The 15,793-nt window shown below is 43.5% G+C and overlaps 1 protein-coding gene and 1 pseudogene across 2 annotated transcripts in view; both read right to left on the bottom strand.

Annotated features, from left to right (window-relative positions):
* Positions 1–2,146: 2,146 nt before the first annotated feature.
* Positions 2,147–3,208, bottom strand: LOC149463700 (uncharacterized; annotated as a pseudogene).
* An 8,618-nt stretch (positions 3,209–11,826) lies between these two features.
* SRD5A1 (steroid 5 alpha-reductase 1) overlaps positions 11,827–15,793 on the bottom strand; it is a 41,531-nt gene continuing 37,564 nt past the window's right edge. For both annotated transcript variants that reach the window (XM_089674821.1, XM_089674822.1), the window contains one exon: positions 11,827–12,229. In XM_089674821.1, the coding sequence (XP_089530947.1) occupies positions 12,163–12,229 (67 nt within the window). In that variant the 3' untranslated portion in view covers positions 11,827–12,162. The remainder of the gene's footprint in view (positions 12,230–15,793) is intronic.

The raw sequence follows: 15,793 nt of genomic DNA, 5'->3' as shown, positions 1-15,793 counted from the left end.
TTGGTAAATCTAAAGGAGATTGTACAATCAGATTGTATGGTATATGGGCACTTTAGGGGAAGAAGTAGAAAAGTGGTTAGAAATAAAACAAGAGGTAGCAGTATATCAATGAGGAAGGTGTGGTCCAGACTTATAATATATGCCCTATAACACCCTTTTCTGTGATGCAACAACACAGTGAATGATGGAGATGACCTACAGGAAGTAATGCAAGCAGAAAGAATTAAAACTCTCACAGAAACATGAAATTCCAAACCTTCTGTGGATGAGGTAAGTGAGAGATAAAAGCATTGGGATGGCTGAGCCAGAAATGATATTACAAAAAGGATTCTATTGATTATGAAAAATGTAATTCTGCTTAAAAAAGGTGAACTTAGCCTTTTTTGCCAGCATTTCTATTTTATTTATTTTTTTAGTGGTACACCTTGGTGGGGTTTTGACAGTATCTCCAGCTTGGATCCTCCAGAGATTTCCCGATTCTCTCCAGCCCCCCTGGACTCACTGGCTTCCACAGCTACCTCTGTCTCCCTGACCCTCTCTTGGTCTGCCAGACTTTCCCAGTCCTTGGGCCCAGAGTCCCCCTCACAGGGTTTGTAGTCTCCAACAGGGACTCACAGCTGTCCCGACAAGGTTCTGTCTTCAAGCAACCCCAACTCCCACCACCTAGTGCTCTCGCAAAGCCCATCATTAAAAGGGTAAAGAGAAAACAGGTGGCACACACACCTAGTGCATTATCCAAGGTTTATTGTAAGGAGTAAAAAATAAAAACATACTCACAGATGAAGCATGTATCTAAAAAGCATAGAAAAAAAGTGCGGTCAAATGTCTGATGCGTTCGGGGACGAATCCCTTTCCTCAGAGCTAATGACCAGCCTCTGATGCAGATGTGTAATGAATGGAAAGTGGGAGCCTTGCTGGTGATGCCTCACTAGCAAGGCTCCCACTTTCCATTCATTACACATCTGCATCAGAGGCTGGTCATTACCTCTGAGGAAAGGGATTCGTCCACAAAACGCATCATCCATTAGACCGCACTGACAGTGAGAACACCTTGCCTGCCGTTGTGGCCATCGTCATTTTTCTATGCTTTTTAGATACATGCTTCGTCTGTGAGTATGTTTTTATTTTTTACTCCTTACAATAAACCTTGGATAATGCACTAGGTGTGTGCGCCACCTGTTTTCTCTTTATCCAGTGGCTGATTTCCCCGTCTGAGGAGGGTTGCACCCCTGAAGCATTTCCTTTGGTTTTTGCTGTCCTGGTACCCTTGGCTTCCCTTTCGGCTGTGCATATCCTGAGGCGCTGGAGAGTACATACGACATCGTTAAAAGGGCACCTGGGCACACAGCCTGCTGATTGTCCACAACACCTGGGCACAGGGTGGGATATTTGATCCCGCTCAAGACTTTTAGGAATTTCCAAACTACAGAGCCCCATCCGGCAATACCAAGATCCGGAGAAAGCTGCAAAAGCAGTTTTCTCCACTCACAATCTGTGCACTTTAGTATTGCAGTCAGCAGATATGCAAACTTTGTCTTCTCCCCGGCCATTTTCATAGTGACTGAGCCTCGCACTGCCACATCCTCACTCTTGTTTCAATCCCGAGGGAGGAACACCTGCACCCATCACTGTGGTTGGGACATCTCTGTGCCAACCTCTAGCCACGTAGGCCCAGCCCTTTTTTCAGGTGTGCTTCCAGGTATGCCCTACCCTGAGTCTCAACAGGATTCTACCATTCCTTATTCCCAGCATTCTGCCTCTTCTTTTGGGGTCCCTGGGCTTATTCTCTCTTCCTGGGGAAGCTCTGCCATCCCTAATACTTCCTTTCAAGTCCCAGTCTGGATTGTGTAGGGAATCTGCGTCTGATGAGGAATCAACTTTTCCCCCACCTCTAGCAGTTTTACACTTTAGGTTCAATTGAGTACGGTCAGTGATACTTTTTTTATTTGCACTAACATACAATTTTAAGGACAAGCTTTCGGGGTATGTCCCCTTCTTCAAGGTCCAGTACTCAACTGCTTGGACCTTGAAGAAGGGGACATACTCCGAAAGCTTGTTCTCAAGATTGTATGCTAGTGCAAATAAAAAAAAGTATCACGGACCGTACTCAATTATTTCTGTCGCAAGTGCACTAATACGGCTGCAATTACCTCAGGTTTCTCTGGTTACTCATGGCAACCAAATAATTGTAAACCATACTAATCAATAATAGATCCCAAATTACCATATCATCAGTGCTTTCTTTCTCAGTGCTAGTTAGGACCAGACTTGAGGAGGGACCACACACAGGCGAGCGACTATACCCCATGGGACCATCACAGAGCTCCACCTCACCTGTTGTCCAGTACTCCATGGGCAGCTGTCCTAACAAATGACACTGATCCAAGCCCAAACCAATTCTTACTGCAATATTGCAGACTGGTGTACATATTACATTGTTACAGCAACCAATACTTTTATCACTTTGTCCCACGGCATCTCTGGGTACCTTAACTTGTACCTCTTGATGAGTGACAGAAAGCATCTCCACTAGTGCCACGTCTATTCCAGGCCCTTCCTTCTCATGAGGTCTCGCATGTAAGACTGTATCTGCACCCTCTACTGACCACTGCTCAGCAGCACCTCGGACCACACCAGCAGGAGTGTTCTTAGTCACAGCATCAGATGGAGAGACCTCTGATGTCTGCAGCAGTTCTCCTGAGCACCTTACACACCAAGGAGTAACTGGAAGCACCCTCAAAGGAAATCGGGAAATCATGTGCCAAACTGTTAATAAGCATTGGTCCCACCAATTCCAATTCCATTCTTGATCAAGGATATCCAACACAGCTTGTACCACCTGGCTCCACCCATTGGTACTACATAGTACCACCTGGCCGGATTGTGGTGGAGACACTCAGGTGTACAGCCAATGTACCTTTATCAGTTCCAGCATTTCTAACAATGTATTGGATATCTCAAAACATTCCACATCTAAATACATGACCACTTTAGGGACTTTATTCTTGTCAGAAACGTGGAAGGACTCATCTACTGAAGCTTGGGAGGTTGTGGATAACACATCCGCCATGCCAGTTCCCTGAACCAATCCCTCAGACTGGAGGTGATCAGCCTTCACAGGGGCTAACACACCCTCAACCACCAGCCATTCTGCAATCCCTCCGTTAGGCATAGCGGATGTTATGTCCACCCTGTTATTACACACCATAGTCTGGTAAAAAATAGTCACATTGTTTAGTATTATGAGTGCGTTCTCGCACTAACCATCCCAGTCACTTGTGGTTTCATTATGCATGCTCCACAGTGCTACATCATCTGGTCTAGATGGCCCCACAGGAAACTGGGATTCATTAGCCAAAACAGCATATTTGTCACTTCTATATACATCACCATGTGCCACCATGCTCTTATTCATATTACACTGAGATTCTGTATCTTCAACCAAGGCAGGCTGCAATACACAATTTTGACCAGCTTGCTATGGTGGCACTACCGACACATTCAGCTTTGTACTGTCAGCTTTAGCAGGCTGAGCTAACCTCTTATCAACCAAGTTACAGACATGGTTGTGGGGCTGCACCCACACACACTCACTGTGTGACATAGTCCCCCCTTGTTCCATCAGAGCAGCACCAGAGTCATCCTGGACAGCTTCCGGCTACAACACATGGAGACCCCACAAGACTTCCTTGGACAATCCTGTGGTTTTGCCTCTGGTTGTCACGGGAGATATCCCACCAACTTCATCATTATTATCTTTGCCAACATTATTCTCAGACGGATCATGACCAGAAATAAATTCCTCAATGTCATCACCATCAATAAAATTACATTTACCAATAGTAACCCTTTTATCGGCATGACCGTCAGCATTTTCCTAACATGCAGGCATGACAGTGGCTTTTGCGAGTTGTCTCTGTCTATTATCCACCTGGGCAGCCTGTGAGCCACCCCTCACAGCTTCCTCTCTCTTTAAAGGGGCACCATTTCCTATTTTGGCAGCTCCATAGCTGACCTGGGAAACCTTCTACTCCGTCCCTGCAGACACCTGGGTGGTTTCCCTGGTTTCTCTGCAGCACCTGTTACTAGGGAACATGGTACCAAGACAGTTTTGGTCACCCCTAGTTTAATTTCCCCAGCCATCTTCTGGATTATAGCAGGCACATGCAGAGTCGCTATATCCTTTTCTGTCTTTAGCCCTGCTGCCAATTGAGCTTCACCCTGTGCCTCCCCACTACTCAGGGTAGTAAATGAGATGGCTGCTGTGCTCACGCAAACTCACCTGCATGGACCCACTACAGTATCAACTTAGCTAAGGTCCGAATATACACTATATTGCTAAAAGTAATGGGACGCCTGCCTTTACACGCACATAAATTTAATGCCATCCCAGTCTTAGACCATAGGGTTTAATATTGAGTTGATCTACCCTTTGCAGCTATATCAGCTTCAGATCTTCTGAGAAGGCTATCCACAAGGTTTAGGAGTGTGTCTATGGGAATGTTTGACCATTCTTCCAGAAGCAAATTTTTTAGGTCAGGCAGTGATGTCGGATGAGAAGATCTGGCTCACAGTCTCCACTCAAATTCATCCCAAAGGTGTTCTATAGGGTTGAGGTCAGGACTTTGTGCAAGTCAAGTTCCTCCACTCCAAACTCGCTCATCCGTGTCTTTATGGACCTTTCTTTGTGCACTGGTGTGCAGTCATGTTGGAACAGGAAGGGGTCATCTCCAAACTGTTCCCACAAAGTTGGGAGCAGGAAACTGTCCAAAATGTCTTGGTATGCTGACGCCTTAAGAGTTCCCTTCATTAGAAAAAAGGAGACGAGCCCAACCCCTGAAAAACAACCCCACACCATAATCGCCCCTCCACCAAACTTTACACTTGGCACAATGCAATCAGGCAAGTACCATTCTCCTGGCAACTGGCAAACCCAGACATGTGCTTTGGATTGCCATACAGAGAAGAGTGATTAGTCAGTCCAGAGAATGCGTGTCCACTGCTCTAGAGTCCAGTGGCAGTGTGCTTTACATCTCTGCATATGACGCTTTGCATTGCACTTGCTGATGTAAGGCTTGGATGCAGCTGCTCAGCCATGGAAACCCATTCCATGAAACACTCTATGCACTGTTATGGTGCTAATCTGATGGCCAAATGAAGTTTGGAGGTCTTTAGCTATTGACTTCTGCGCACTTCAGCATGTTCTGATCCTGCTGTCATTTTACGTGGCCTACCACTTCGTGGTCGAGTTGCTGTTGTTCCCAGTTGCTTCCACTTTGTTATAATACCACTAACAGTTGGTCGTGGAATATTTAGTAGCAAGGAAATTTCACAGATGGATTTATTACTCAGGTGGCAACCTATTACGGTACCATGCTTGAATTCACTGAGCTCCTGAGAGCGACCCTTTCTTTCACAAATGTTTGTAGAAGCAGTCTTCATGACTGGGTACTTGATATATATATATAAATAATATACACACATACCACAGCCTTTGACTGAGGCTTCAGTGAGATTACAATAATAATTATGATTAGTAAGCGACTGATCCTTATGTGGTTAAATGTCTCCTTGATATTAATGTGTCAGAGCACTACCACGGTCTGCATTTCACTGATTAACCCTGTGATGCACTCTTTGGAGTAGAAAGACAATAGGGTTGGTTTAAAACGAAAACAAAAACCTGTATTTTCACTAAAATAAAGCATAAAGTGAATGTTAACTTGGCTCGGTGAAAAGGCTTCAATTAACTCAAATTAAGTGTAGGCAAAAATCTTACATTTAATTATTTTCACATGATTGGGTATTCAAAAGAAACATAGATCCACTGTATTCACAAAGTTAGACTAACTAAACGTTGTCTACATCCTTAACAAATTTGATGGGTGAAAGACTGCTATATTTCAAGTGAAGTTAGCCCTTGACAGTCAAGTACCAGGCTTCAGACAAAGCAAATATAACTATACAAGTGGACAAATATTAATATTTCTTAAAAATCAAGTTCAGAAAATGCACAAATTTCAGTGTGCAGCAGTTGCCAAAAAATAAAAAGCAGGCTTCTATGCCCACCTGATCTCCTGAGCCATCTGCCCCAGACTCACCATACCAGCATTGTGGCAGCACTCCTCTTTCTGGGTTGAATGATGTCCAGTGTCATTTAACCCAATTCCTTTAAAGCTTAGGACTGCAAGGCTCTGCCTGGACTCACAGGAGAATGCTGCACAGAGCAGTGCCAAGTCAATTACAGGTTTCTGGTCAGGATGGGAAGTTGTTTCACCGGGTGGAGGGGCAAAGGAGCTGAGCACTGAGTATCTGTACAGTTACATTATTTAAAGCAGTGGTTCTCAACCTGTGGAACCTCAGGACCCACATTTGTCCTTGGTCATTACGTTGCAACCCAAAAATAATGTAATTTCTGAAACATTATGCCACAAAACAGCTTGGGCAGTGAAAGCTGAGCAATGCCTCCTCTAACCTTTCACTCTCTCAAAGGCACAAAGTTAAGAGTATTAATGTCTTCAGTGGCTTTTAAATAAACAATATAGTTTGTGCAATATTTGTGTGTCAGGGTTTTCAGTCCCCATCCCCCCTCCCATTTCATGCACTTCATCCCCTGCTTTAGTCCACCCTTTCATGCCCCCCTTCCTTTCCCCTTTTTTTGCTCTTTCCTTATCCCACTTTCACACCCTCTTTTAATACCCACCTTGCCCCCTTCTCATGCCGTCCCCTTTCATGCATACTTTCAGCTCCCCTTTATCAACTTCGCTTTCCTGTTTTCTTTCATTCCTTTCCAAATGCGCTCTCTATCACCCTGCCATACCCCACGAAAAGTACCTAGCGGATACATTCCCTTGAGTCCAGTGGTGCTTATCTTCCCTCCTGGATGGCTGGCTGGAAGTGTAGTCATATGTCACTTTCTCCTAGCGCTGCTGCAGAATAAGGAGGAATGAGCGTGAGGGCTGTGGAACCTCTTTGTATGTGCACTGTGCGCACCACCTTAATGGGACCGGCTGGCCGCAATAATACAAATATTAAGCACGGTCATAGTTGCGGTCCTGGCTGTCTTAACATTTATATTAGTGCGGCCATCGGCTTTTATTAAACTATGTTTTAGGGCACTGGATGTTTTATGGGAGCATTAGACAGGTCTGGGGGGGCACTTGCCCAGCGCACCCCTGGTCGCGACCCATGTTTGGGTCATGACTCAGTACTCGAGAAACACTGAATTAATGTATATCTAAACTCAAAAAAATGTTCCCCCCATTTTGGATGGGGGGGGTTTAAAACTACTGTCAGATTACATCACCCTCCACCTTTCACATTAAAACCATAAAATACACCTGTGCTGGGATCCCGGTCCAGACCACGCGCACTCACACACACTCAATCAGCAAGTGATGACCTAGGACCACTAGGGTCATGTGGTGTTGAAGGAAGACTAAGTACGGCCAGAATATAGTGGAGATGGATGTAACTAAAATGATTGGAAGGATCAAACCAAGTAGCTGTGATAGCAATCTCAGTCAATCCTCAAAGGGGAGTACATGGAGGTTGATCCGGATATGAATGATAAATGATCCTCAATTCTCCCACATGAATGCTCTGGCCAACATAATTGACATAATATACAACTCTCATGTACAACATGTAATAGCCACCCAAACAGGGTATGTGTATAGCACAGCCAAATCTGTGCACTAATATGGCTAAGAGAGGTAGTCAATGGTCATGCATAAACCATGCAATTCAGTCCTTAGTCCCAATGGCAGACATATAGAAATGGTATGGCAGACTAGAGAAAGACCCACAAAAAAACTGTCCATGAGGATAAATTCCATTGATAAGTAAAAGCAGTGTTACCAAAGTGAAATGCTGAGCAGGTAAAGCAGAATGTACAGTGTGTACCAACAGAGGTGGGTGAGCTAGAGGAGCAGTGTTGTACCGCCATCATCCAACGTGCAGTTCAAAGTCAGTAAGTTTGCAATGGCTCAGCCGAGCCTTCGGCAGTGAATGGAGAGGCCCCGGTACATACAGTATATGCCTATTGTGGAACAAGATCCACTCACCCAACCTCATGCTTACTTAAGGATATATCTCTTCCTGCTGCTGAGGATGAGGTGCACCATCAAGCTGTATGTTATCAGTGGGTCAGGAGTTGCCTGGTCTGCCCAGTGTGAGGATGTGCAATGGGTAGCGGTGCAAGGTATCACCGCATGGAAGGGCCGGGAGGAGGACGTCACAACAATATGACGTCAACGCGTTTCTCCCAGAGTCACGTGAGCTTCTTCAGGATATGAAAGCCATAGTGTTGAAGACCTTTATAGATGACTTAAACATCTTTTCACAGGAAAAATGGCCACCAAGAGAGTACTCGGGTGAGTCGGCATATTCATTGTATATATTTAATTGTAATTCCATTGCAGGGGATCCCATTTTTAGCTTTTTGTTATACTGTCATTCTGAAGGGTGGCTAGAGCTCAGCAGACATCCATCCACTGAGCCTCCCACCTGTGTACACAGCAGGAAGTGACATATTGACTGCTCCTGGTTTGGAGCAGTCAATCACTAGGATCAGTCCCAGGGGGCTGTGTTCCATCAGCTGCAGTTGAGTACAAAGGAGACATCTAAAGATCTAACAGACCCTGCATGCCTCATAAAGGGAACTGGTCACTTATATGCTATCAAATAGGAGGCTAGTGGTCCCCTATGTGATAGCAATAGATGTAAACAAAAAAAAAAAACAAAAAAAAAAAATTTTCATTTAAAGAGCCACACACAAGAAAAACAAAAATGTTAGCGGCCCCCCACACAGACAAAAAAAAGAAAAGAAGCACGAGTTGGGGCGCCTACATACAAAAACAGAAATTACCCTACATCTCGGTGTTCATCGGAAAGAGAGCAATAATTCTACTACAGAGCTCGTGTGTATCACTAAACTGAGGACCTGTGGGTTCTTTTAAAGTGTTGCCAATGGCAAAATATAGGGTACTGATGTTTTTCATTGTTTCACAGGCATGCGTAATACTTGAAAATTTGGTAATAAATTGCATTTATGTGCGTCAAAATACACATTCGCCTGAGTAGACAAAAATGCTTGCACCATCCCTGCATATCACCTATTTACAGAGCAAACCTGACAGACATATTTATTTATTTCAGGTACTTACATAGCGCCCTCAATTTACGCAGAGCTTTACATATATATTGTACGTTCAGATCAATCCCTAACCATCAAGGGGCGTACAATCATATGGAGGATGCCCATTGCTGACCTCATTCATGAAGGCTTTTTGCCTGGCTATCTCCTATATTCATCTTCAATCTGTTATGAATCACTGACCTGGAACAATACCACAGACCAGAAATGTCAGAGTGAAGTGTAAACTCATGATCTGCATATTTGTTTTTGGTCAGTGTCTCAGAAGGTACTAAGGCTACAGATTCACCCCAACAGCTAACATTTTCACAATCATCAGGTCATCAATGGCATGTACGTTTGTAGCATAGGTACTGGTCGATAAAGCGGAGCGCCACCCAAAAGGGGAAGTTCCGCTTTAAGCCTTTGTCCCCCGCTCCCCATTAAGGATTGGCACCTTTGGCGAATTTGACAGATACCCGCTCCCACTTCTGCTGCAATCGCCTAGGTCAGTGGTCGGCAAGCCGCGGCTCGCGAGCCACAAGCGGCTCTTTACAAACTTAAATGCGGCTTTTCTGTGTGCCGGGCGCCCGCTCCCCTCCCTCCTCTCGGGCGGCCGCCCCAAAAGTCAGGACTCTGCAGCTGTCAGGATGTAGGCGGGGCAGCCAGGATGTAGGCGGGGCAGCGTGACGAACTCCTCTCCTCTCACAGTCCGCCCTGAAGACCAGAACGGCGCGGGAACACGGCGAGAAGAACGCGCGGAGCAAAGGTAAGTGAATTGACACAATATGTGGAATGAATTACTATAGGGGGGATGAATTACTATAGGGGGGATGAATTACTATGGGGGATGAATTACTATATGGGGGATGAATTACTATGGGGGATGAATTACTATAGGGGGGATGAATTACTATGGGGGGGATGAATTACTATAGGGGGGATGAATTACTATATGGGGGATTAATTACTATGGGGCAGTGGTCGGCAAGCCGCAGCTCGCGAGCCACATGCGGCTCTTTACAAACTTAAATGCGGCTCTTCTGTGTGCCGGGCGCCCGCTCCCCTCCCTCCTCTCGGGCGGCCGCCCCAAAAGTCAGGACTCTGCAGCTGTCAGGATTTAGGCGGGGCAGCCAGGATGCAGGCGGGGCAGCGTGACGAACTCCTCTCCTCTCACAGTCCGCCCTGAAGACCAGAACGGCACGGGAACACGGCGAGAAGAACGCGCGGAGCAAAGGTAAGTGAATTGACACAATATGGGGAATGAATTACTATAGGGGGGATGAATTACTATAGGGGGGATGAATTACTATGGGGGATGAATTACTATATGGGGGATGAATTACTATGGGGGATGAATTACTATAGGGGGGATGAATTACTATATGGGGGATGTATTTTCAGTTTTAAAAATGTGGCTCTCAAAATAAATTTAAATCGTGGTTTTGGCGAGATTTGGGTCAGTTGAAAAAAAAAGGTTTCCCACCACTGGCCTAGGTGATCGGAAGCAGAAGTTGTCCTCCACTCCTCCCTCCCCATAGTCTTCTGGGACATGTGACAGGTCCCAGAAGATTACGGGGCCATTCACAAAGTGCAGCACTTCTCGCGTATGCGGTGTGGGTACCCGGCTGTGAAGCCACAAGCTGTCACAGCCGGGTGCCCACACTGAAGATGCCGGTGCCAGGGAGAGAAGACGGCCGGTGAAACCAGTGGTGGTGAAGACACCGCTGGACCCAGGGACAGGTAAGTGGCTGTATTTTAAGTTTTTGTAGCTGCGGACGTATTTTTATTTTTTTAGGTGGAGCTTTAAGCTAGGTTTTATGTGACAACGGTTTCATATCAGTTTTTTTGCCTCACAATAATCTTACAAGACTACCTGCAACATGAAAAAAGTTTCTACTTGCAATGTCTAGTCAATGCAACCATGACAAATCATGGAACCAAGAATACACACTGATGTTACAAACTGAAACAAAAAAAAAAAAAAAATGAAACAGCATCTTCAGTAGGGATACTTCTGAAGTGTACATAAAAACAGAGACGGATGTGTTTTCAGATGATCATATCACATACCGACTAATGATGTTACAATATACAGCAAAAGTATCAATATTTCAGAAAACCTGTAGCTGGCATTAATATATATATATATATATATATATATAAAGTTCTTGAGCTCTAGCCAGGCTGGGATGTGTTGCAGTCTTCTGCAGGCAGAAGGAAACCTGACAATCTTAAGGTAAAAGACTGAAGCAGGGCTGATCTGTGTCAGATGTCACAGTCAAGGGGAGTACCATAATCTCTGTGAAAGGTACTCTAAATACCTAAAAAGTGTCATAAGGACACTACCTGGCATGCATGCTCTGATCATAAACAACATACATATGATGCTAGGTCCATTTTAAATATTATGCTGATTTAGCCATGAATAGCACAACCAAATATGTTATATTATGAAAATATTAAAACACAAATTAAACCAATTACTCTTCAACCATTAATAAAGTTATTTCCCTTGTAGCATGTTTCTCTTTGTTACAGATGCCAAAGTCCAATCAGTTAAGAGAAACAAGTTTTCAAATTCCTGCTGCAGAGGGCAGTGTTTATCTTTTTATTCTCAAACATTTTTTTCTTGAGATGGATAATTCTAAACTTGTGTATCAGTTATAGCTTGCAAATACCACACACACTTTTTGTTATCAAACTTTATTTCACCCGTAAACAACCTGTAAACAGATCAATTAATAAGCTTGTGATCACATGAAATGGAGTAATGAGGTAAAACAGTTTCAGGATAGGGAACATAAAGCTCCATAGTAAAAAAGTAGAATTATTCAAAAAACAGTAAAAACCCATAAGAACACAGTAAATTTTAGTTGTAAATGCAAACTTTTTTTTTTTTTAAATAAGAAAGCGGAAGACAAACTTTCAACATCTGAAAAATAAAGGTCCATAAAAAAAAAAAAGGAGTAGAAAATCCAGGTAAAACAGTCCAGTTTCATATTAAAATTTTTGCTGCATCCAGTTTAATACACAAATGGTACCAGGATTTTTCGCGATTTGGGATAGTTGTCAAATTTCTCAAGATACCATCTGAAAGACATGAAAAAAAGGCAATATGGAGTACAGTTTTCATCCAATAATAGAATACATTACATCACTTCTTAATTTTTATTAAATTAAAAAACCAAAAAAAAACAAACAATCATTTATTCAATATTCTCATCGTATGTACAGGGCTTAAAGGATAACTATTTAGTAAAAAATAATAAATGCAAATTTTTTGGCAGGTAAAAACATGTGCATTTATTATTTTTGTCTGCAGGAACCTGTAAAGCATTGCACCATCGATCAGCACAGCAGATCACTGGCGCCATGCAGGTCTCTTACAGAGCTGTCAGAATATCTGCTTGCTTGCACGGAATGTACGAGCAAGCAGATATACTGACAGGAAGAATCAATGAACTACCACGGGACTCCAAAACAGGATCGGGGGGGAGCTGGTCAGATCGTTACATGTTACACCCAGAATATGGGTGCAACGCTGCGAAAGGTGAACTTATCCGTTAAGATTGTAAGTTCCTTGAGGGCAAAGACTGAATAATATACATATATTATACACTATATTGCCAAAAGTATTGGGCCAGCCCTTCAAATCAATGGATTTGGGTGTTCCAATCAACTCCATGGCCACAGGTGTATATAATCAAGCACCTGGGCATGCAGACTGCTTCTACAAACATTTGTAAAAAATGGGTCGTTCTCAGCAGCTCAGTGGATTCAAGCGTGGTACCGTGATAGGTTGCAACCTGTGCAGTAAGTCCATCCATGAAATTTCCTTGCTACTAAATATTCTACAGTCAACTGTTAGTGGTATTATAACAAACTGGAAGCAACTGGGAACAGCAACTCAGCCATGAAGTGGTAGGCCACGTAAAATGACAGAGCGGGGTCAGTGCATGCTGAAGTGCACAGAAGTTGCCAACTGTCTGCAGAGTCAAAAGCTAAAGACCTCCAAACTTCATGTGGCCTTCAGATTAGCATAACAACAGTGCGTAGAGAGTTTCCATGGCCGAGCATCTGCATCCAAGCCTTAAATCACCAAGTGCAATGCAAAGTGTCGGATTCAGTGCCGTAAAGCATGCCTCCACTGGACTCTAGATATGTGGAGATGGGTTCTCTGGAGTGACGAATCACACTTCTGTCTGGCAATCCGATAGACGTGTCTGGGTTTGTTTGTTGCCAAGAGTAAAGTTTCGTGGAGGGGGGATTATGGTGTGGGGTTGTTTTTCAGGGGTTGGGCTTGGCTCCCTAATTCCAGTGAAGGGAACTCTTAAGGCATCAGCATACCAACACATTTTGGACACTTTCATACTCCCAACTTTGTGGGAACAGTTTGGGGATGGCCCCTTCCTGTTCCAACATGACTGAGCATCAGTGCACAAAGCAAGGTCCATAAAGACATGGATGAGCGAGTGTGGGGTGGGGGCACTTAACTGGCCTGCACAGAGTCCTGATCTCAATGTGATAGAACACCTTTGGGATGAATTCGAGCGGAGACTGAACCAGGTCTTCTCCTCGGACATTAGTGCCTGACCTCACAAATGCGCTTCTGAAAGAATGGTCAACCATTCCCATAGACACTCCTAAACCTTGTGGACAGCCTTCCCATAAGAAGAAGAGTTGAAGCTGTTATAGCTGCAAAGGGTGGACCAACTCAACACTGAACCCTATGGACTAAGACTGGGATGCCATTAAAAGTTCATGTGCGTGTAAAAGTAGGAGTCCCAATACTTTTGGCAATATAGTGTATGTACATATGTAAATGTATGGCGCTATACAAGTACCTGTAATAAATAATTTGTACCTATGGATAAAACAGCCCGTTTAATCAAAAGACAGCAATAAGGCTACTTTCACACTGATCTGTGCATATGCGTTTTTGCAGTGCGTTTTTCACAGGACATGTGACTCGCATCAACAACACAATGCGGTTGCATATTTGGTGTGTTTTTTTTAGCTACACCAAACCTGTGCCAAAAATGCAGCAAACAGTATTTTGCTAAACGAAGCAGACCCGCAACAGATGAATGTGAAGAGTTTCATAGGCTGACACGGTCAAAAGTTTTTCTTCCATTTTTTTTTCTGCTTTTTAAAATTAAAAAAAAAAAAAAAAAAAAAGGAAGAAGATGATAAACAGTGCACAGTGTAAAATGAAGAAAGACAAACAACTAGCATGGCACTACTTACCTTGCAACATAAATGTGTCATGGCTTCTAAGGGACTTGTACATTTTTTCTATTAACTTATATAATAACTCAAATCCAGAGCTCACAGTCTATTGTCTCAACTAAAGCCATATTTGTGCAAAAAAAAAAAAAACCAAAAAAAAAAAAACCAACAACATACCAGAATGTTACTTTTTTGGATGGAGAGAGGAAAGCAAAGTGACCTTAGGATATCAATAGAAAGCAAAAAGAATATGTAATATATACACAGTACAGTCAGGGACTACTATATTAGATACAGCTGATCACTAATACGAATACCAGGTCACGTGACTACAACTTAGCCTACAGAGCGGGCGGCCTCGCTGTGCTGGATGAAACTAAGATTAATCTGTACCAGAATGACGGGAAGAAAAAAAAGTGTGGAGAAGGCTTGGAACAGCTCATGATCCAAAGCACACAACATCAGCTGTAAAACATGGTGGAGGCAGCGTGATGGCATGGGCATGCATGGCTTCCAGTGGCACTGGGTCATTGATGATGTGACAGAAGACAGAAGATTCTGCAGTGTTTAAAGATAAAGGTGTCCGTTTATGAACCAGCAGTAATAGATCGCTGTTCAGTTCTCCGGCATTCTCAGAGAACACAGTTCTCCTGTGAATGCCTTTTATGAAGCAGTTCTCCGAACGAAGGGAGAACGGTCTCCAAACGCTGGAGAACGGCTCATTTTACTATAATCTCGCGAGATTACAGTAAAAGATCAGTTTACTAAGCAGAGGTAAATGATCTCTGCTTAGTTTGCGGTCCCTCCGATTCTCCAGCTCTGGGCTGGAGAATCTGTAGGGAGAACACAGATCTCCAGTGAAGGGCTGAACATGATCTCCTGAGTGTCATAAACTGTGAATGACCAGAGAATAGCTGCGATCCTCTCAATGGCAGCTATTCTGTGTCATAAATGGACACCATACTGTCAGCCCAGATTCAGACAAATGCAGCAAAGTTGATTGGACAGTGTTTCACAGTACAGATGGACAATGATCCAAAACACTGCAAAAGCAACCCAGGAGCTTTTGAAGGAAAAGAAGTAGAATATTCTGCAATGGCCGAGTCAAATCACCTGATCTCAACCCGATTGAGCATGCATTTCACTTACGCTGTAGAAGTTGAAACATGTTACATGTTCCACCCTAAAAAAAAAAAAAAAAAAATGGGTGGAGCATGTAACATGTTTCCAAAGGTGAATTTATCCTTTAAGACCAGGCCTTTTCTGACACTTTTTGTTTACATGTAAAGATCAGTATTTTTTGCTAAGAAGTTACTTTTTTTTTGCAATCACTTTCATTATTATCACAGGGAATATAAATATCCTCTGAGATAGCAATAGTTTGTAACAGGTACTCTTTGAGGAGAGATCTGGTGTCTCTTAGAT

The sequence above is a fragment of the Staurois parvus genome, unplaced genomic scaffold, assembly GCF_062004578.1.
Source record: "Staurois parvus isolate SC_StPar_1 unplaced genomic scaffold, SC_StPar_1.0 ptg000153l, whole genome shotgun sequence".
In the NCBI taxonomy this organism is placed as follows: Eukaryota; Metazoa; Chordata; class Amphibia; order Anura; family Ranidae; genus Staurois; species Staurois parvus.
The sequence above is the reverse complement of the archived record's forward strand: the minus strand, read 5'-3'. Positions and strand labels throughout refer to the sequence as shown.